Source organism: Tiliqua scincoides, chromosome 1 (genome assembly GCF_035046505.1).
Source record: "Tiliqua scincoides isolate rTilSci1 chromosome 1, rTilSci1.hap2, whole genome shotgun sequence".
NCBI lineage: Eukaryota > Metazoa > Chordata > Lepidosauria > Squamata > Scincidae > Tiliqua > Tiliqua scincoides.
Window position 1 is genome coordinate 209,698,742 of NC_089821.1, and position 23,459 is coordinate 209,722,200.

The 23,459-nt window shown below is 41.1% G+C and overlaps 2 protein-coding genes across 12 annotated transcripts in view; one reads left to right on the forward strand and one right to left on the reverse strand.

Moving 5' to 3' along the window:
- ECT2L (epithelial cell transforming 2 like) overlaps positions 1-13,567 on the forward strand; it is a 37,423-nt gene extending 23,856 nt beyond the window's left edge. For 3 of the 4 annotated variants that reach the window (XM_066615086.1, XM_066615105.1, XM_066615113.1), the window contains 7 exons: positions 1,083-1,230; positions 3,811-3,884; positions 4,490-4,646; positions 5,446-5,511; positions 6,868-6,956; positions 7,479-7,651; positions 9,831-13,567. In XM_066615086.1, the coding sequence (XP_066471183.1) occupies positions 1,083-1,230; positions 3,811-3,884; positions 4,490-4,646; positions 5,446-5,511; positions 6,868-6,956; positions 7,479-7,651; positions 9,831-9,970 (847 nt within the window). In that variant the 3' untranslated portion in view covers positions 9,971-13,567. The remainder of the gene's footprint in view (positions 1-1,082; positions 1,231-3,810; positions 3,885-4,489; positions 4,647-5,445; positions 5,512-6,867; positions 6,957-7,478; positions 7,652-9,830) is intronic. The other variant, XM_066615096.1, reaches the window with a different exon arrangement.
- The window catches only part of REPS1 (RALBP1 associated Eps domain containing 1), a 70,861-nt gene continuing 49,902 nt past the window's right edge, over positions 2,501-23,459 (reverse strand). For 5 of the 8 annotated variants that reach the window (XM_066615156.1, XM_066615173.1, XM_066615165.1 and 2 more), the window contains 6 exons: positions 22,105-22,169; positions 20,719-20,901; positions 19,737-19,832; positions 16,271-16,419; positions 14,120-14,225; positions 11,327-12,598 (listed from right to left, as the gene is read on the reverse strand). In XM_066615156.1, coding sequence (XP_066471253.1) covers positions 12,530-12,598; positions 14,120-14,225; positions 16,271-16,419; positions 19,737-19,832; positions 20,719-20,901; positions 22,105-22,169 — 668 coding nt within the window. In that variant the 3' untranslated portion in view covers positions 11,327-12,529. The other 3 variants (XR_010793775.1, XM_066615135.1, XM_066615179.1) reach the window with 3 other exon arrangements.

The following is a 23,459-nucleotide window of genomic DNA, read 5'->3' on the forward strand; positions in this document are numbered from 1 at the left end:
TGCCTTTGGATTAGACGTGTTGTAGGTCAGTGTTTCCCAAAGTATGGGTCATTAGCCCATGTGCAGTGGGTTGCAAGGTGAGCCCCTCCCACCTGCCCTTATACCTTTCCGGAAGCTGGTACAGCAACACCGCTGGTCGGACTGATTTACTGGGAGCCTCCAGAGGCTGCTTCTGGGTCATGTCGAACCTGTGACCCACTCTGTTGGCTTCTGTGGGCCCACAAAAGCATCTCGAAGCGACTTTTACCTTTCAGAAGCAGCCTTCTGTTTGACATGCAGCCTCACTGTGCCTCAGGAGGCCTCCCAGATGCCACCAGAAGTCACTTCCAGTTTGTACCAGTGACTTCTGGTCATGTCCAGGAGGTCCTCCAAGGACCTCCAGCCATAGATTTCAATATCTGTATAATTTGATATCTGCAAGGGGTCCTGGAATGGATCCCCCATGAATATTAAGGGCCCACTGTAGTTAGTTTCCATTTCAAAAAGAAAAAGGGTTTCCCTGCACTAACTGGTCTCCCATGTACACTGACTATGGTGCCTGCTGGCCCCAGATGCTGAAAATATTACCAGTAATTTTCCTGGTGGCTGTGTACTTTATTTTTCCTGAGGAAAAAAACAGTGCCTGTATACACTATATGATTTGGAAACTCCCCAGTTCTGGTCATGACTGGGAAGTGTTCTGAGGTGTGGGGAGGCCATCCACAGCTTCCAGGTAAGCAATTGCGGCACCATGCAGCTCCCTCTCCCATGGATTTCATTATCTGCAGAATTCTGTATTCATGGGGGGGGTGGTGGTCCTGGAACAGATCTCCCCCAAATTCCAAGGACTCACTGTATATCTAACCACTTGGTAAATTGGAGAGAGTAAACCAACCACCTGGTCCCAGACTTTGACAGTATCGTCGCTCCCCTGACAACTGCATTTTGTCTTTCCCGAGAAAAAAGCAGCACTTGGGTACACTGTAGGATTGGGAACTCTTTCCCCACTTTCACTTCCTGCATTCAGTATATGCAGGGAACATTTAGTAATAACAGGGCTTATGGTAACCATTAGTCTGATTCTGTTCCTATGTCAAATGCAGGTGGTTTTTAGATACACTAACAAAGAGACTTAATGAATGGAGTCCAGCCCAAAATTTAGGAGATGTATTCATTAAATTTGGTCAACAGCTTCAGAGATACACAAACTTCTTCAACAACTATTCAGTGATCCTGAAAACCATTGATAAGGTACATATTATGACTTGTGAAGACGGTCTTCAGTGCTTATAGATTGTAAATGATGGTTGTCCTTGTCGGAGGCCTTGGACAGGTACAAGTCCAGTGGATGGTACATGAAGTTTCAGTGATAGCAATAGCAAGAGCCACTAGCAGAACTGCCTCTTTTTTCTTGCTGTGGCTATCTAAGAACAAGCATGAAGAGTGTCTTTTTTCTGGACAGATCAACTCAGACACAAAGTTAAATCCTAATTTAGAAACTGAACTAAACATTACACTAAACATTAAATCTGCTCCTCTGGCTACCCTGAGTGCCCTAGCCACAAACATTATCTCTTACAAAGTGAGAGCAGGTGTGCTCCTTGGCTGCTATCGTATGGCAATCCTAAGTGGGTGGTGCAGCCAACATGTTAAACTGCTAGTCCTAACCAATGGCTCTAATGAGTCTTGGTAGAACATTTTTTTTCCACGATAGAAAATATCCAGTATTCCTTTTCTGGCAGCCCGTGGCAAACATAGAAACGTCTTAACACCAAACTTGATTATTTCCTTAAGGACAAAAGCACTTCAGTTTAACTCTGTGTCTTGGCCTTTATGAATGGCCTGGTTTACAAATTGAACATTTGTATTTTGATGTAGTTTGGCAACAATTCTGAGGCTATATGAGATAATGGATAATGTCTGCTAAAGCAGCGATAAAATATGCCGATAGCTTGTTCTTTTAGGAGTAGAAAAATAGTTCTAAGAGAAATGGAGTACAACTACAAGGGCACAACAGTTACTTTTATGAAAACATTACCTATGTGGAAGGTTGCATGAAGTTCCTTGGACCCTAGAAGCTGTACAAAAGATACTTTTGGAAAATTAAGAAAAGCTGTGCTGGATCAGGCCAACAGTCCATGTAATCCAGCATCCCATTTCCCACAGTGGCCTACCAGCTGTCTTTGGGAAGCTCTGTCGAGGAGAGAGCTTATTATCAGCAGAGTAGCAGAATGCAGCTTCAAGGATGGAGCTTGCAACCCAGTAAAGCAGTGGTTCTCAAACTGGTGGGTTGTGATAGTTTGTGTAATGCTTCCCCTGTCCCTTTAAGGGGCAGGAGAAGGAGGGAGGTGATGGGGGGGTGCTTACTTTGAACAATGTATTGCTGCAGGAGATGCGGGAGCCCTGTGCAGTCCTCTGCAGTGCTCTCTGACTCTTGAAATCTTCAGTAAAAGCAGGCACAAGGCACTTCTGTTTTGCAGGAGGTGCTTTGTGCCCATTTTTATTGCAGATTCCAAGAGTCCAGGAGCACTGTGGAGGACTGCACAGGGCTCCCTGCACCCCCAAATCAAAGTAAGTGGAAAGCACCCCATTTGCCCCCCTTAGCAACACGATCCTGGGGATTGTGTCACTGCCCTAGCCCCTCCCCCATAAGAACTTACTGAGGGAGTAAAGCTCCCTCAAAGTTTGAGAAACACTGCAGTAGAGAATACACAGACATGGCAGATGTCCACCACCAATAAGTCTGTATTTCCAAATATTTAACTGCAGCAGCAAGACAGACAAAACAGCACAGCGAAGTCACTTGCAGCACAGCTGAGAGGACACAGCAAATAACACACCACACACGACTTTCCACAACCACCAACAACCCGCAAATGAGGGCTCTCACAGCCTTCCTTATAAGGACCTGTGAGCTAATTAGGATAAGTATTGCATCATCCTCTTACCTCACCCTGTCTTGTGATGCATGACCTCATCCCTGTGATTGCATCAGCCACATACTTACACTGCAGTGCACTGTGGATCCTTTGTCATGATGACTCAGCACTTTACCCATAGGCTTACATGGAAGCTTATGGAAGGCCCTGCCATATTCAGGCCTGCAAATTCTGTCTGGGTTATGCTCCAACCCTTACAAGCTCATAGAAGACGACAGGCAGACTTCTCTTGTCATTGCTCCCCTGCAATGCTATTGAACCTGGAGGTGGTGAAGCCATCATGACCAAACTTTGTGCCCTACAACCCAGAGCAGTAACTGTATAAATTCAAGAGCATTTTTATTTATTCAGATGGGTACACTTGTGCTATATTTTTTGAGACCGTGAAAGGAAGTCAAATAACATTTCTGCTATTTCACTAGAGAGTGAACTCTGTGCATGAAACAAGTGATTGGAGCATTTCTGTCCCACGTAGCTCTGTCAATCTGACTTCAAAGCAGTGCCGCGTAAACTGAGTCACAACTGTTCAAGCAGCATTCTGGGAAAATGGGAGAAACATTTTTCAGTCTTGTCTCATTTGCCTTTCTAGAGCTCTCAGGTTCCCCTTGCTTTTAAGATTTGGAACAAGGGCCTCATAGACCTTCTCCCTATCCTCACACAAGCTCTTTAGGGCAGCAAATATACTAAATAACCTGTTTTTCTTCAAGAGTACTGAGAGCAGATGCTGCCACCACCGTAGGACAAGGCTTTAGATCTCCCAGGTGTAGTTTGAAGACAAATATGGCACAGCATACCATAGTAATGGGTTCTCTAAAGTCCTATCACTTGTTCTTATTTGATCCTTAATTTATGCATCAATTTACACTACGAGCCAAACTACTTCTTTTCACAGTGTAGGGAAACTATTCCTCCCTTCCGTGCTTTCTTGAAGAGACAGGACAAGACTGTTGTTACCAACATGAAGAGGTAAGTAAACCTTATAGTTTAATCAGGTTTCCTGCTGAAAGATACATGGGGGTTGGGGAATAACTAAACCTTATCTGGCCATTTCTTGCCATTTACCTAGGCAGATTTGTTTGGAGTCTACCATCAGTGCTATGATCCTATAAACTTGCCAACAGCTCAGAATGTGGTGGCTGGTTTAACATAAGAATAGGAAAAAAAGTTTTTTTAATTGGAGAGAAACATAGAATACCCAGCTTAAGCCATTTCTGCCCACTTTGCATATATGCAACAGGGATAAAATGTGTACACCTGTGGGCTGGGCAGAAATGGGTTAAAGAGTACAACGATTTGTTTCAGAGCAGATTTCAATGTGGAATTCTGGAATTGTAGAAAATGATTCATAAATATTTTTCCTTTGGATACTTGGCATATTTTAAACTTACAGTCTGGCAGTTGCACTTCACTGCTGGTTAACTACATTAAAAGCAACACCCAGAAGTGAATTCAAAGGCAAATCCACCCTGTTGCTGTTTCCAATTGGAGATGATACCTGGGTACCAATTTTTCAATCTGTACAGTGTAGATTTACTACTTTCCTGACTAAGCATGAATTGTGTGATATTCAGTCTACAGGAACTTCTACTGTGCCCTTCAAAGAGGTTTGAAGAATACAAAACTCTCCTGTATGCGCTGCAGTGTCACACTCCTCCAGAGCATACTGACCATAAAGACCTGACTACTGCAATTAAGCAAATTAAACAATACAAGGATTACATAGATCAGGTACATCTACTGTATTCCTTCAGCAGGAGCTTGCGGGAGGGTCAGGGCTAGGCAACAAGGAAATATTCATTCATGCAGTCCCTCTGCTGCTGTGCAACTCCCCATCTGGACTCTAAAAGAAGGAGCCAAAGTATGCACCCAAAGATCCCAGCAGAATGGGTGGGAACCATGCCCTTTTGCCAGGGCTGGCCCATCCATGCAGCCAACTGAATTTGGTTGCCTCAGGCAGCAGATTGATGGGGGGACTCCATTACTCCTCTTCTTCTGCCTACTTCCTGCACTGGAAAAAGAAGAGGGATGGAGTAGGAGAGGAGAGTGGAGGACTAGAGGTGTTGAAGCAGAGGTGGCACTTGACCAGGTAAGGGGAGCAGCATTTGGCATTCTGCCTCAGGCTCCCAGAGATTTTGGGCCAACCCTTCCATATACACTTTCATGAGCTGTGCAAATGCCTTGTGAAACTGGAAAATAAGTCCATCTGACAAGAGCCTTCCTGGCCAGATGCAATCAAGCATATTGCTACCTTAGATAATTCGAGTGGAATTGTCTCCACCTTAGAGTCTTCCCAGATATTTCCTACTGTATATATTAATATGCCAAATTCCTCAGCCATTCATCTTGATGGCCTTGCCCTGCACCTTGAATTATCTATTTGGTTAAATCACAAAATACAAGTTTCAGGCTACCCACCCATTGTGCCAGTCTGTGTGTGCCTAGCTACCCTTTCTCTGTCTTTCACCTTTTACTTGTCTTGACCTATCAAGATTGCCATCTTACCTTATCTTCACTCTTAAATTTCTAGCTAAAACAGAATGCGGACAGGGATGATCAATTATTAACAACGCAAAGAATCATCCAAGGGTGTCCTGTAAGTACTCCATGTGTGTAAAAAGCAGCACAGGAGAAAAACACATCTGTCTGATACAAGTAGAATGATCTGCAAAGGGTGGGTTGTGTGTTCATCAATAAACAAAGAAACCGAGTAAACTTACTGAAGATCTAAAGTTTTCAAAGGGCAGAACTGTAGGCACGGGACACATGCATGTGGAAAATAGGTGACAACACACAATGTGTGTGTTAAAAAGCTGTTGGAATAATTGGGGTAGAGCATCTTATCTTTTCAGTGCCATGCCAAAGGGGTGCATCCTACATTCTGGGGAGGAGCGGTCTCAGAGGCCACCTTGACATTTGTTCCCTTATCTTGGGGTTGCATTGCAGCTGCATCAGTGCTGGAAAGTTGGATAGGATTGGGCTGTTAGTGGATTAAAGGCATGCTGGGGCTAGAAAGAAATGTGGAGGATAAAAGTGTTCCCACAGTTGTGTTATGCTCTGCAGTGCAATCAAGTGGCAAGAAAAGCAGGGTGCTGTCACATCAAATGTCTACATTGCACTGAAGTGGTGAGTGTGTCAATGATATTAACAGGATAATGTGACACAGTAAACATGTGCATATATGATGCTGGTTGGCATTTATCATGGGTTCCCTAGCTTTGGGAAGCCTGAAAATCACTGATAGTAGACACACTTTCCTTTTCCCTATGCTCAAACAGAACAACAGACAACTAATTATTCTAGTTCAGACTGTGATGTCTTCCAAGAAACACTTTGACAGGTATTCTTAATTCTATACAGTGAGTTTCAGTATGTGTGTTTAATTGTGAGGTACTGCTGAATTTAAGTCCTTAGTGTGCACGGGCTATTTATGAACAAAAATTAGTTGTAGACCTGAGGTGAAAAAATTTGTTATGTGTTTACTTAATTTATAACCCATCTTTTTCCTGGGGAGGGCAATCAAGGCAGCCTACGGAATTAATAACATTAAAAACAATTAAAACAAATGAAACAAACATCAATGGATCATATGCAGTTAAAATTTCATTGACTAAAACAGCAGCCCACCATGTCAGCTATTGAACCCCAATCTAAATAAAAGGGTTGTACGGGCCTGCCAAAAGGTTTCCAAAGAAGGAGCCATTCTTAATTCCAAGGGGAGGGAATTCCACAATCGGGATGCCACCACTGAGAAGGCCTATTCCTCACTACCATCCCCCTCATCTTTGTCAAGGGTGGCGTGGTTATAAGGGCCACCTCTGATGACCTCAGAGGATGTTTTAAAACAGAACACTTGAAGTATGTGCTTAACACTCACCAGGAATCACATACAAAACACACAACAGCAAGCTTGGTCTGTATAATTTTTAATCATTTTATATTTAATTCACAGCAGCTATTGAAAGCCAATAGATACCTAATGAGGGCACAAGATGTAGCCCAGCTAAGGTACTGTTCTGAGAAAGGCAGTATTCCATTTGGGTAAGTGAATAAATGTTTAGTTGGAGTGTGAAGGAAAGCAAATGGAGGTGGCTTACTGTTTGGTTGATAGTGTGTTTTTGCAAGTTTGGCCTTTTTTGCTGGAGGCTGTTAGTGATTGCTGAACAGTTTGCATATGGATTTGCATATAATTTTTTGGAAGGATTCTAATTTTTGAATTCTAACAGAAGGCTTGGGCAGCCACTACAGTTAATGTCTCTTTTAGATAACAGTCTTTTAGTCATTGACCTACTGTCAATAACTATAGACTGATCCCTAGGTAAGAACTATGCATCTCCTCCAGTTATGTTTTTTACATTGTTGAATTATAATGCTTAAAACTGTACAACAAATGAAAGATTAGAAAGATTACACTGCAGTAATCTTTTACACATCAATTTCTTTAGTTATTTCACATGTCAAAAAGAACAGCATTGGCCAATATCTATACTAGTTTCTCAGAAGTGTTTTAAACCTGCTATATTTAATACACTTTGGAAGAATAATCTTGTTCATTTTTTTCAGAGTTTATGAACACATCCATGACCTTAGCCTTTTCCTTTTCAATGATATACTGGTTGTCTCAAAACGTAGCATCGCATATAAGCCTTTTGAACGGACCCCAAAAGCTACTCACCAGTTCTTGACAGTCATACCCCTCCCTCGGCTCATTGTTGAAGACATCCTGGATTCCAAATGTATGTTGGTCCTAAAATTATAAATATGTAGCACACAATGTCAGGATCTCTTTTAAAAAAATTCTTTCCAGCTTAAATTTTATATTAAACAATAATGCAACAAACAGATACATCTGCTCTCCTTAGCTAGCTTAAAGTTCAGGTATTTTAATAATTACTGCTTGGGAAATTCTAACACTAAGAGAAATTTGATAATGCAAAAAACCAGAAAGCTTCTTGAAATGTTTAAAAATCAGCAATTGTTGAAAACTTCTGAACAATTGCTTTTATAGGTGTTTGATTTATCCTAGAGGGTGTGCATTCATTTTTAGAAAAATTGAACTAAATCAGGCCAATTTGGTTCAATTTTCATTTAACATGAAATGAACATCTATGGGCCCCATTCATTTTAAGAATGATGGGGGAAGCAGAGAGGGGGGCTTTTAATGCATAAAAACATATTGGAGTGCCTGCCTGAAGCTACCTCCTGTGTTTTCCCCACAATACCCTGGACCAACTCAGCATCCAGGGCATTGTGGGGAGAAATCATGGTGGCTGTCAAGTGGGAGACACCAATAGGAGGTCGGCATTACCTGATGCTTTAAACAATAGTGTAAAAATAAAAGCCTGTTACTCTATAACATTTCAAAGCAAACCCCTTGCTCCCCCCACCATCATGAAAACAGGGTGAATTTGTGAAGAGTATTTTTGATGAATGATGAACAGGGACTTAAATGGCATATCAAACATTTACTTATTGTGATACATTGTACAGTTATTATGGAGCTTTATAAGCTTCCTTGGGCATTTGCTTCAGAATGGGAAAGATGGGATATAAATTTTAAAGAATAAATAAATAAATTTCTTGCACACCCTAGTTTATTGTGGTAGCTAATCTCAATGCTTTCAGTCACTCTGACTGACTAAAAATGAACAGATTTTATAGCAACATATATTAAAACATAGTATATTAAATGATGGGGGAGGGAAGCACTAGTTTAAACTAGAGGATGCACCCTGATTTAGGTGATAAATTACATAATCAATGTACGTGGTGGTTGTTCTGATAACTCACCCTTAGACTTTTCTTAATTCTGCTGGAATGGTGTGAAATTCAAGGAGAAAAAAGAGTGAGTATACTTCTAATTTCCACAATACCAAAATGGAAGCGTGAGTACTCTAGAGTTCAGTTTAACTGAAAAGGATCCCAAGTTGGAAAAAAAAATGGGCAGAATAAGGATTAAATGTAATTTGTGCGACACCTCTCATTTAATCACTAAAGTCAATGGGTTAGTTTGAACCAACCTGTAGGTGTCTGCCAATGCAGGACGATACCTCTTGGTCCACCAGCTATTGATATATGGATGCTATGTTTGCATAGAGCAGGGCTGGATCCAGGGTTCCAGTGAATCCTTCCCTCCTGTAACCAGTTCTTAACAGTTCTGGCACACCATGGGACTTAATGTCCCCAGATCCAGATGACACAATGCTCTGGGCAGTCACAGCTTTGCAGAAATCTAGGCGCAATGCCCACCAGGGCATCGTATCATAGACAGGTCTGGCCATTGGCGCGTTGTCCCGATCTAGGGACATGAAGTCCCGCCACATGCTGTAACAGTAAGTGCCGGTTGTGCCGGGGACCGCATTCCCAGTGTGCAGCAGTCACTGGTGGCCTAAAGGATCAGAAGAATGTTCAGCACCAAAAGGTTGAAGAATATCAGTTCTTCCCTCTAGGAGGGATTAGCCAAAAGACCTCATCATTTCTGGCCATAACAAGGACTCCCTCTTGTTAGATTAGGGAACATATATTCTCTAAATTTAGATATGGTTCATTCTTTTGGCAGGTCACTGCATTTCTTTGGGGGAACTGTTGCTTTTAAATCTATTATAGAGCTCCAAATATGAAGTAGGGCACTGTAAAGAAGCTAAGTTATATAGAAATCTACATTCAACAAGACAATGAGGAAATAAAAGTGAAATATTGAGTAGTGGAGTAGAAAGGGTGTCAGCAATTCAGTCTGCTTTTCATATTTTCCTTGTAGTGTAGGGAAATGTGAATTCTAGAATGTAGGAAAGCTATGCAAAAACTCAATCATACCTCTGGCTACATGACCTCTTTCTTAGGTGTAGGAAGATTTGTTTGGCATTCATTCATAATTAGAGTAAGTTGCCTTTAATATAAACTATTTCTATTCAACAGACATAAAGAATGCTTTTCTTCTCCAAGGCCCCAGGTGTCAACTAATATGTACTACAGTGGAAGAGGACAAGTTCATATGGCTCTCTATGCTGCAAAGAGCAATTAGCTATAGTATAGAAGAGAATGTAAATTACTTGTAAGATTTACATTTTTACTAGTTGCTCATTACTTCTAGGACAGACAACACTGAGCTTTTCTAATTTGATCTGTGTTCAAGTCCACTTGTTTATAAAATTTTAGTAGGTGATATGAGACCCCCCCCCCCCAAAAAATTGTAATTAGAACTTAATGTACCACATTTATAGCAAAAAAATGCGATAGCATTAGTGAGGCTTACTTTTTTTTGAAAATCTGTCTCAGAATATTAATCATACTGACATCTATATTCTTGGTCCAGCATTGGGAACATAGCATTACCCCCTGCACTGAACAGTGCTAGGGAATATTCCTAGTGCATCACGTGGGGTGGGAATGGAGAATAAGGGCAGCAATTTTGCCTTATAGAGTTAATACGACATCACCATAGGGTTGTCATGCAACATCTGAGCAAAGTTTGAAATGGGGGCAGGGTTTCAGAACCATATTGCAGAACAAGCAAGCTCAATGCTGCTTCTACACAAGTTTCTTTGGTGACTGAAGATTCTGTGATTCTACTTGTATTACTGATTCTAAATGTTTTCCAAGCACTTGATCAAAGCTACTTTACATGTTGCACAGCAGCAATAATTTTTCTCCAATTATATATCTTGAATCCATCAAACAGATAAACTGAATGTGTACTGTGCAACAGCCCCCAAATGAAAATGTTCATTCCAACACTGAAAATATTCCTTCTCCTGCCATGCAGTGAGTGCATAAAAATGATTAGTATATACTGTATTAAATGCATGCATTTACTTATCATACGATTCTTAATTTGATTTTGAATTTTTCCTGCTTGACAAAGTGAATGTCCCTTTTTTATGTGCCTTCCCAAAAGTTTAAAAATCATGAGCAGAAGGAGAAAATGTATTAGTGCTGTTCTGGCAACTCTTGTGCAAGTACTAGGAGAAGACCTCTTACAGGGCAGTGCCACAATATACTGGGGGTTGCCTTGTATAACAAAATCTAATAGAGAGAATACAAGCAATAGCTTATTAAACTCCAGGCCATGAAGAGATTCTACAGAAGAGCTTGAGCTAATAGAAAACTTGGTCTCACTTTCAATTCACTCTTCTGATATAACCGTTTTCCAGTGCATTGGAACTAACCCTTTTGAGGGCAAAGGAACTCTGGATCCAAGCCAAGTGATTGTTCTTGCCTGAAGAACAGTTTGCCTTCAATTAGAACTGATCAGGTGGCCACAGATTACAGGAGATTCTACACTTTGATACTGAAAACAAAATTCTTTATAACTACTTTCCTGCAGAATACTCAATAAAAATTTTTACTTGCAAGCTAGAACCAGACAACGCATTCTGAATGTGTCTATTAAGTCTCAGTTAAACACAATTCACCAAAGTTAAAATATTGTGCTGTTTTATTGGTGTAAAAATCACACAATTGCTAGTTCTGATTCTGCTGAGATATATCCATGCAGTTTAACATCTATGATCCCACAGCCAGAATAAGCCATTAAATAGAATATCTGCTGTTAGTCAGCATTAATGCAAATTTACATATGAGATCAAAAGGTGTGTATTATACAATATACAACAAATCCTAATACAGTACATCAACCTGAATAGCAAGATACACTCAGGGAACTTTGTATTAATAATGAAATCTATTCACAAGCCAGAAGAATAAGGCTTGGAGACATGAGGAAAAATGGTAACCCAAATCTCTTTAACAAAAATAGGGCAATTGGGGCAGGATAAGAAGAGCTGCGGTACTGACACTTTTTGACCATGGAATTGGTTACAGTAAAGTCTTGTGTCAGTCAATTAAAGGTAAAAGTAATGTGCAAAGCATGCAACTACAGGTGTTCAGGAAATGTGCATGACAGAGTAACACCCATTAACAGAAGGGATGTACTGATGTGCACACGGCAAAATCAGGGTCATTAATGGAAATATTTCAATGACTGTCAAGCTGTGGTCATGTACAAAATACATAAACATGAAAGGACAACCAAAGTTTGGTATGGCAAAGTAGCATGACTTTGTGTGGCACTTGGAAGGCATAGGATTATTAAAAATAGCAGGCCATTTGAAATTATGGATGCCTTGCAAGGTTGAAAGATGTGGCTTGAAGATAAACCAAATGATGACCATAGTTAATTTGTCTTTTCTCTTACACAGTCAAAAACAGATGTGCAAAAGGCATTTATGATAAATATGTGCTTCTGTATCAAAAGGTATCTATCCATTTAGACCACCTGGGATGATTTTATTCATGGTCTTTGATGTGAAACACAGAAAACCAATTCCAGTTTGGGATCTAGGCCACTGAGTTGTACAAATCTGGCCCCAACTTAAATTGTGTATTCCCAAGAAAATGGGAGGGGTGGCAGTGCCAATATATAGAACATTCAAGGAAACACTTATTCCAATTCTTTGTATTAAAATTATAAAAGTTACTTAAATACAACTGTGGACAGAGGACAAAACAATCACAAAAATGTTAGAGTGCACTGAGCTGAATATGAATCTTTAATTAGGCCTTTTACCCAATTTCCCCTTTCAGAATTAATTAGTTCACAGTTAACGGCAATTGGCTTATAAGTGAGAGAAGGGTCGTAGCTGTTCCAGTTGGACCTCCAGCGAAATTCTCTCTTCAAGAACATCCTGTAAAGGAAAGATTTGCCATTTATACACCATGGTGAAAAGACATAATGAAAAACCCAGTCAATCTTTACCATAGGCTAGTGTTAATCTGTTCTCTGCATACAACCTATTCCATTTCTCACCATACAACCTATTCCACTCTTCTTTTTGCTGCTAATTCTAAAAACAAAGAATGAGAGTGGGGAGAGAACAAAAATCTGAGAAGACTAGGGGCTTACACACCAGTTACTACATGCAGCTATGACTGCAAACAAAAACATGACCCTGTTAAAAGTTGAGATTCCTAGTCTGGAGAGGTTGAAGAACATGGTCTTCAAAGATAAGAGATGAACCATCAAGCTCTTTTTGTGTCCTCCTAGAAGAACCCAATCAGGCTCAGGAAGGTCAGGTTGCACAGCTAAAGAAGCTCCCCAAATGCCTTTGTCCTGCCCAAAATTCCTGTTTCCTTTGTAAAAGCTCCTATAACTTCTCCTGCTCTAGAAAGCAGATGAGGGCCAACCTTCTCTTCAGCAAAATGTCTTGAGGTTTGTGTCCCAGTAGAAACCTCCATTTTTGAACAGGGCCAACTTTCTCTCTACTAAGGTGTGCTTTGAGGTTTTGTCTCCACTTCTTTATAACTTCAGAAAAAAGATGGGGTGTCCATGATGCACTTGGAGGTTTCTTTTCCTAGAAGAAAGTCTCCTCCATTCTTGGTATTTTCCTCCTCTGAACCTTTGCAGCCCTGCCCTTGCTGCTTAGAAGGACTTTGCACCCAAACTTCACAGCAGACTAGGATAGATTATCTTCTCTCCCCTTTTGATCTTCATAGCATCTCTCTCTTCCCCAAACGATTCAGTCACCTTTCCAACTAATTCCTGCTGCCAAATACAGTTATTTGCAAGTATCCCTCTTCTCTGTAACTGACCTTAAATTAACACGCCTGTTACTTGATATCTGTATTTCTTTAATAAACTATCTTCTTTGAAAAAAGCTCTGTCTTGGGGTTATTGTTAGCCTAATTTTGAGACACCTTAAGGTTGGGTGTACTGCTCATTCAAACCAATGATCCAATCCCTTGTCACACTGCTGGACTGACTTCTCGCTTGCTAATTTCCCCAATTTCAGTTATTTGGAAGCACACGTGTACATGTGAATGAGCAGAATGCGGGCATAAGATTGCTGGAGCAGTGTTGGCAACGGGTCAGAACAAAAGGAAATGTTTATTCAACTATCGTGTAATTAATCTGTGGAACTCCTTGCCACAGGATGTGGTTATGGCATTTGGCTTAGATGCTTTTAAAAGAGGATTGGGCAGATTTATGCAAGACAAGTCCATCACAAGTTACAAGTCATGACGACTGTATGCAACCTCCGGGTTTTAGAGGTAACCAATCTCTGAATATCAGATGCAAGAGGGTGGCAACAGGATATAAGCATCCAGTTATCTTATGTGCTCTGAGAGGCATCTCGTTGGCCACCGAGATACAGGAAGCTGGACTAGATGGGCCAATGGCTTGATCTAGCAGACTCTTATAATCTTACCTTTAATTGCTGCTGTAATTCACTGTTCAGTCTGGCCAAAACAGTGTTGGTCTCCTTGTTGCGTCTGATTGATGCCTGAATAGCCTTCTTGTCCTTTCCCACTGATCTGAGGGAATATTTCATGAAACAACTGTCAGAAACTGTCAGATTGTCAGAAAACAGTCAGAATACTCATAATCTGTGTGGACACCAAATGGCTCAAACAAGTTAGTTTATAGCTAAATTTCTTAGTCCAATGGTTATCAAACTGTGGGTCCAGGACCCACCAGTGGGTTGTGACCCAATTTTTGATGGATCGCAAAACTGATGGGGCAGATTACGTTATGTGCATCAAAGGTTAAACAAATAACTACTTCGGGGGGGGGGGACTACTTCCCAATCACCATTAGGGCCACATCCCTTAGCATTTATAAATTGGACAGTAACCTCTACGGCAGAGGTTTTCAAACTGGGGTGTTGTGACACCCTAGCCTGAGGAGCTCTGTTTTGCCCCTTTAAAGGGCAGGGCAAGGGAATGCAGCAACATGATCTCCAGGATCTCACCACTGCTAGGGGTGACGGGCTTCTTTCTACTTACTGGCAGTAGCAGCAGCCTCCTGGGTGAGTGGGGAGCCCCAGAAAATGTAAAAATAAAGATTACGACTCAGTTTTGCAACTGCAAACTGGAAGTGGGTTGCAATCTTAATTTTCTATTTTCTAAGGCTTGGGGAGCCCTGCAGAGGCATCTGTGGGGCTCCTTACACCCCCAGGAAGCTGTTGCTGCTATCAGTAAGTAAAATGAAGCCCCTGTTGCCCCTGGCAGTGGTGCAATCCTGGGGATTGTGTCAATGCATTCCCCCCTCTCCTGCAAAGACTTACTGCGGGTCCCAAATACCCAGTGAGTTTGGAAACCACTGCTCTAGGGTCACTAAAAAGTTTGAGAACCACAGCCTTTAGTCACATGGCAATTTTTAATAAAATGTAGATTTTAACCCTTTGGCATTCTCTCCTGTCAGTGGCCAGTTCAGAGAGCTACTTGTAAAACCTGCACACAGCCAGAGGAACTTTCCAGATTTCTGCTTTGAAAGCAAACTCCCTGTAGCGCACTGCAAGCTGCCTTTGAAATTTTCATATGGTTTCAAAAGATGTTTCCAACAAAAATGAAACCTCAGTATGTGCACTAAATTAATCTGCATGCTCTGAATTGTGGCCTTTGTCAAAATAACCACCTTCTATTAGCTTATTACCACTGACAGTATTAACTGGACAAAGAGGCACCTTTTAAACTGGTGTCCTTTTATATTTACTGGGGGGGGGGGGAGAAACTGTTCCACCTCAGCCCAGTATGGTGTTTATTTTCCACGGGCTACTGCTGGTGTCTCTCCTGTATTTGTTTATATTGTGAGTCCTTTGGGTACAGGGAACCATTTATTGATTTACACCACATTAACATTGATTTATTATATTTTACTATGTAAACTGCTTTGTTAACTACTCTTGTTGAAAAGTGGTATATAATAATACTAATATTTCTAGTACAGTGTCATAAATAACTATACTGACACATTCAAGTTTATAACCAAATAATCCAGGTCTTCTGCAAAGAGTTAGGGGTTGGTACCAAAATTGTGAAGTAAAGACGTATCTTTGTGTAAGTTCTTCTACTTCAGTTTGAGAACTTTGCGATATTTATGATATAGGTATGTTATAGAGAATAAGGGGAAACAAACTTTATAGGGCACCTCAACCATAAATGTTGGCCACAGGGAATTCAACCTGGTTCCCCATGGACTTCTGTTGAGAATTTCAGACTACCAAGTTCCCAGAAATGCTTGGTCAGTAATAGTTGTGCCAAAATGCTTGCAAGTCCTGTTTATCACAAGCAAAGGAAATGTGACAGAATAAGCTGTATGCTTATTAGACCTAGAGATTCTAGTATGATTTGAAATTCACACTGAAAGTCTTGAATCTTTACAGTCATCACACTTGCTATACAAATATTTAGCAGTTATACTAAAATGTCTCTGTACTTTTATTTAGGCTCAAAATTGTTTACACTGGCTTTATTTAACAATTCACAGTAAACAATTTGCATCTCTCTTTAATGGATAAGTTTGCTACTTAAATGAAAATGTCTTGGTATCAGAGGTACTTATATACATCTTGGGTTACCTAGGAATAGATGGCTGTGAAGCAAGAACAGCAGCTATGACACCTGTTTTCTGTGTATGTTCCTCAGCTTCAGGTCTCAGCTCATCCTCTGATTTTGGCCTTCTGCGTATAGGCTTTGGTGGTGGAGCAAGAGGTGTGGTGCCTTTACCCTGGAAGAGTTAATCAAGTTTATTGATACATACTGTAATTAACATCTTCAGTTCTCCAAACCTACCAATACAAAGTTTGTAATTAACACTGATATGAATTTTAAGAACAGGAACTTATAACACAACTTCTACCAGCCATGTACTCCTACCAAGCATTACAGGTAGCTGTAGGACACTGTGGCAAAGCAATCTCCAGGTAAGGCTGCACCAAAACTATGATTAAGAACAATAGATGGGTATGGATTCTAATTATAAGGATTTTTAATCTGCAGGACAATGTCACTAAAAATAATTTTTTGTGAGGCCTATTTTATTTATTTAAGCCAGCGGTTTTCAACCTCTGTGCCAGCCTCAGGTGTGCCGCGGGACCAGAGGAAGCAGGCAGCAGACAGCAGCTGCGCGTGGGAGAAGCGGCTGCTTTGATCCTCACACTGCAGCTGCAAAAAGGAGCAGCCGCTGCTTTGCATCTCCTGCTGTGAGCAAGAGGAAGGCTGCAACCCAATCCTCATTTACCTGGAAGTAAGTCCTGTTGACTATTATGGGGCTTACTTCTGAGTAGACATGCCTAGGATTGGTTATGAAGTCCGTTGTTGCCTGCCCAGCATGCTGATTGGGCAGCCCAAGGAGCCTGGAGGAGGTCTGGGCAGAGGGAGTCAGAGGCAGGCAAGCAGGTAGGAAGCCACCTTCCTGTCTGCTGAGTCCACCAGCCTAAGAATGGGCTGGCTGAGAGTTCAGCAAAGTCCCTTCTCCTTGCCACAGCTACCTGCAGCTCCCCAAAGTGAGCCTCCCTGCCTTGCCTTTCAGAGGAAGTGCACTGGGCCACAATCCTATCCACACTTTCCTGGGAGTAAGCCCCATGACTATAATGGGACTTACTTCTGAGTAGACACGTCTGGGATTGGGCTTTTGGTAACACTTTTTCCTGAAATACAGGAGCAGGCAATTGGAGAGAATTGGAGAGAAGGCAAGGAAGGTGGGGATGAGTGAGGGGAGGGACAGTAGGAGAGGTGTTAACTGCAATTATGAGAGGTGGGGGGGATGTGCCTGTGGGAGGGGGTGGGTGGGGGAGAGGAGGAGAGAGAAGTGCCAATTGCCTGTTCCTGTGTTTCAGAAAAAAGAGTGCAACCAAAAGCCCAATCCTAGGCATGTCTACTCAGAAGTAAGTCCCACAGGCACATTCCCCCCCCCAATGTGCCCCCCTAGCCTTTGGCTGTAATCCTAACCACACTTTCTTGAGAGTAAGCCCCATTGAACAAAATAGGACTTACTTCTGAGTAGAGCTGGGTAGGATTGTGCCCTTTGTCATGTAATGATTTAATTGTATTAATTATATTAATTAAAAATTAATTGTAATGTAGTAATTTAATGTAAGTAAAAAACTGGGAATGTGCCTTAACAGTGTGCCATGAGCTGAAAAGGGTTGAAAATGGCTGATTTAAGCCTATTTAAAAGTGACAGCAAGCATTTTAAAAAAACTCAGTTTTTGTGGAATAACGTGCAGCCAGTGCAATGCTTAAACTGATTTGAGATGTCTACATATGCAACATTAATGCAACAGGGATCTATGTTCTAGGACTGCAGTGCACAGGAGCATGAATGCAGCATGTTTAGGCACCAACACTTGGTTTAGATGCGACAACCAGTGTGTGGAATCCCCATCCGCTTCTGCACACTCAGAGAACACAAAAAAAGAGAATGGGGAGGGCTTACCTAGCTCCACCACCACTTCTTGTGAAGTGGCTGGCAGAGTCTAGGCTATTTTCCTAGGGTTTTCTCCACCAAGCCAATTTACAAAGTAGCAGCAGACTGGAACAGGAAGATGAAAGTGGTGAGATGTGTGCACACGCCAACATGCAGTGGTTGTGTGGGGTATGGTGGTGCACCCACATGTGAACTGGTGTGGGTTAGTTAGTGAGCAGCAGTTCAGCTTGGGCAGCCCATGCATGGGCTCTACAATTGCCTCTCAAAAGAGAAGGGGAAGTTAGTTGTCCATCACCTAGGCCAAGGTCAGAGAGGTTAACTGGTGTCTGCCAGGTATCACTCTTCCTCCCCATCCCCAGCTTAGAAAGCATGGTCAAAAAGGGTGCATGGTGGCAGATGATCAAAGAAGTTTATAACTCTTTGAACTGAAAGGCGAGTTGTGGGTCTGCCGTAGTCTTGTAGTCTCAATCCTACGAGAACTGACCAATGACAGTCTCAGACAAACTTCTCTGTAGTTTGTTCTTTTGTTTAAAAAGTTTCCTCATGATTACAGCACGTATCAACACTGCTGATTATTAAGATTTGATGAGAAGCATCAAAACCTTTTTTTAAAAAATCATGGTCAAGTCCTTCACTTGGGGTAAATAATTAGGGTAAATAAAGACCTATGTCCAAGATAGAAATTATGCAAGTTCATCGGTTGTGATGGAGTTGAAAAAATATTGAGAATCAGCATAGCCAACAGTGTCAGGACCTTCGTACACAGGCACACCAAAGTTGTTAACTCATTCTCTCTATTTTACAAAGTACAGAAATCTAGCACCAAGATGCTGCAAGCTAAAGGGAGAAAAGCTGAATAGCAGCAAGAATATAGCAAGGACTTGAGTGTGAGCAATGCTAGTAGAAGGTAGTAGACAAGATTTCAACAATTCTTGTACTTCAGATGACGAATATATAGGACAAATGTGAATGTACCATTCAGGACAGTACTGAGAAACACAGGGCATGTTTACATATGCATGTTTATCACTTCGGAACTGTGCCAACAAACAGTCGCCAAGCCATCACAAATCAAACACTAATGATAAGATGAGCAGAAGGCGTTTCTGATGACACAGGTGTGCTCTTCATGAGGTTAGGATACAAACAATTACTGTCATCATCACCTCTAGTTACAGCAAGCTAAAAAACAGAAGCTTCTTAGATAAGAGAGGAAAAAACCTACCAAGGCCATTTAGAAGCTCACAGTTCCTTCTTACTAGAGAGTCCCACTCACAGCTTTTGATACTTCAGGAAACATGCTAGCAATCTTGGATGACCACTTTTAGTATATAGTTGGGCACACTTCCACTCACAATGGTTTCTAGCTAAAAATCACTATTTTATATACTTCCAGAGGAGTAACCATGCTAATCTGTTGTAGAAAACCCAACAGGGAGTCTAATCTTTAAGGTGCTACGAGACTCCATTTTTTTACTTTTAGAAAATTTTCTATTTAACAGTCTACTTAAAACTACTATGAACTTTCACAGCCATATGGCTTTCCGTACTGCTACCCAATACATTTTGTAAAGTTTAGTTTCAAAGTTAAGTAGGTAGTTGCACATCTTATATACCACATTTGCAGGGGTACTAGAAGGTGCTTTGTCCTCAAGTCTTCCATCTCCTTTGGCAACTCTGAGAGGTCCTGCAGAATCAGATGGTTTCTCCACCTATAAAACAAGAAGTAAAGGACTACAATCACTCTTCAGCAGATGCTTTGTTCACAACTATGTGAATGATTCTCTCTTTCGCCTGGTGGTTATTCCAAAGGTTAGATTATAACCATACAAGCAGCCACCTAAAGTACTCTCTCAAAAGATAGGGAAGATTGCAGACTAATGTTACATCTCTCTTTTGGATATTCATTTAATTATATACCCAGTACATAACTGTACAAATTATGGAGCTGTATTGACTACTAAAGGTGCTAAATTTCATTTGGACCTTGAACTCTCCTGTTCCCTGAATTTTTGTGTGGGGAAAAAGTGTAGGTTGCTCTAAGGGATTAGTAGAACCCAGAGGTAGGATAAAAAATTTTTTTTAAAAAAGTAGCTGCATTTCCAATTATTTCTTTTGGACCACAGACCTTCTCATTCTGTTAGATATCTATGAAAGCAAGTCCAAGTGTTCAATAAAAAACATGCTTCTGATGTTAAATATAAAATGTTAAATATTTACTATGTTTGGAGTCCAAGAGAATCACCCAACAAGTGCTGCATGTCACATGGTGAGCTGCTTTCGTAACTGACAGAATTTCAAGATATGTTTATGGCATGGCACAGGGACCTGTTTAAGTAAGTGAAGTGGATGTGACCTTGGGTCTATCTAACGTCGCTCTTTGGATCCTGGCCTATATCTGTTAGAGAAATATTTAGTTGAACAAATCAGTGTTAGGGTTGTATTGTTCTTGGCAACTTATAAGAATTGAAGGGAGTGACAAGTCCTTTGGCAAACTAGTGAAACAAAAAAATCTGGGAGTTGTAATCAGTAAGGCTAATACAGTACAACAGCAGTTACATTTTAACATGCAATGCTACATAATAATGCTGTACAGACCTGCAAAACTTCTGAGTGTTTCTCAGTTTCTTCCTCTTCTTCTTCATTTACACCCGATGCAGCAAAAACCTCAAACTGGCTAAAATCTGCAAAGTTTGGCTGTTCTGGTATTTGTTGAGGTGAGGTACTGGTATGAGCTATTAGACCTTCAGCATCTGCTGGGCGATGAACATGACCTCCAGCCTACAATAAGATGGACAACAATGCAGATTACTTTTGTGTTTCTGAAAAGTCTACTAACAAACTAATAAAATTGTCTAAGTAGGTAAGTTTACTTCAATATTAAGAAAACCTTTTTTGTTACTACAAAATGTATTGTACTAGGATTTTGCTGTTTGAAAGCTTTTTAAATATATTCCATTGTCTTTGAAAGCTTTGGACCTGACACTGAAAAGGTATTGTCTGAAATGTGTATGCATTTTCTGAGGCGACTCCATCATTTATATGAACAATGCTCCCCTCACCTCTGCTCCCTTCACTTCCGGAGGGTCCTCTGAGCCCAGCAGAGGCCACACACATCTGTCTGTGGTCTCTACCAGGCTCAAAGTGAGGCTTAAATTAAAAACATTACTTCCGTGTTGTGTGTGGGCTTTTTTTTTTTTAAAAAAAACCAGAAGTACTTTTTAATGCCTTATGAGCCCTGTGGCTTCCCTGTGGCTTCCCAATGCTTTATATTATAAAACAGTGTTTCTCAAACTGTGGTTCGGGACCCACTAGGTGGGTCGTGAGCCCATTTCAGGTGGGTCCCCATTCATTTTGATATTTTATTTTTAATATATTAGATTTGCTGCTACTATGGTATGTGACTACATTTGGGGAAATGTCACAAACCTATACATTTAACAAGCTACTATGTATATTCTTTTAACAATGATACTAAAGGGACTTACTCCTGGGTAAGTGTGGGTAGGATTTCAGCCTAGGATTGTTAAACATTTTCCTGCTTGATGATGTTACGTCTGTTCATGACATCTCTTCTGGTGGGTCCCAACAGATTCTCATTCTAAAAAGTGGGTCCTGGTGCTAAAAGTTTGAGAATCACTGCTTTATAAGACATTAGAAACATCACTTCCTGTTTTGCAAAAAACTGGAAGTGATCTTTTTTACCTCTAAGGCTCAGTCTGAGTCTGCAGATGGATGTGCACAGCCTCTGCTGGGCTCAGAGAACTCTGGAGGTGAAGGGAGCAGAGCTCCCCTTACCTCCAGAGGGTGGGAAGCAGTTCACTTGTATCTGTGGTTTCAGTTAACCATAGGGAGGTTGTGGAACGGAACCCCTGCATATACTGGGGCATGCAAGTACAGTTAAAATCCTTGTGCAATCACAACAAGAATGCTACCAGAAGATACTAACAATTTATAACTTTAATAGAAATAAAAAAATATCACCTGTGAGGGCTGAGGTCTTGGAGGCACTGCAGGGGGGTAGGCAATCACTCCAGGCTGCTGCTGACCTACAAAACAGAAAAGCCAAATTAGTTCTTGATAATTCTTAAACTTTATTTAAAAACCAAACTGAATACATCAACTAGGATTCAACTGAAGCACTATTTCTCAGTTGTATTTTTACATAGGATTTAAAAGGACAGAAAGCTCATGCGGTTCAAAAGCCTTATCTCAAAGAGAAGGTGCTCTTCCATCAGCACCCTACAGAAGAGCCCATGTAATTTAGGCCACAAAGTGTGCCACAAGCAGAGAGCAGAAAAAAACAAGGTGCACCAGAATAAGCTGCTTGCACAACCGACAACTCAAGATACAAATCATAAGAACAGCCCCACTGGATCAGGCCATAGGCCCATCTAGTCCAGCTTCCTGTATCTCATAGCGGCCCACCAAATGCCCCAGGGAGCACACCAGATAACAAGAGACCTCATCCTGGTGCCCTCCCTTGCATCTGGCATTCTGACATAGCCCAATTCTAAAATCAGGAGGTTGCACATACACATCATGGCTTGTAAACCATAATGGATTTTTCCTCCAGAAACTTGTCCAATCCCCTTTTAAAGGCGTCCAGGCTAGACGCCATCACCACATCCTGTGGCAAGGAGTTCCACAGACCAACCACACGCTGAGTAAAGAAATATTTTCTTTTGTGTGTCCTAACTCTCCCAACACTCAATTTGAGTGGATGTCCCCTGGTTCTGGTGTCACACCCACACCAGAAAGTGAATCTGACTAATCATATAGCATTCCCATGAATTTTCACATTACAGACACTGCCTTAAACAGGCAAAGTATTCTACTCAAACTACTTTGAGTCTTAAATGCCGTCCCAACCATACTGCACTCAAGGCAAACTACAATATTTTCAAAAATGCAGGTAAATACAGCAGACAACTCTTCAACAATCTGCACATTTACTTAGAAATGTTCAGACACATTCCTGTGATTTAAAATGTTTTCAAAAGTGATGTATAAACCATAAGGTCTAACTACACAACAACATCACAGATTGTGATCTTATAATCTTACTCCAAAATTGTAAGGGACACTGTTCGATCAAACTGTTTTAAGTTCCATTTAACTGAGAAAGTTATTTAAATGCCTAAGGCTTTAATTTATAATATATTTATTTGGAACCAAACTTCACTAAAAACAAACAACCCAATCCTGAGTGAACAGGGCTAGTGCTGCGACAAAAACAGCTGACACGGCATCCAGTGCACCCTGGGTAGCCGCTGCTGCTTCCTTGGGAGATGGGGACATTCTTTGCTTTTCCCTGAGTAAAGAAAGTCCCATAATGG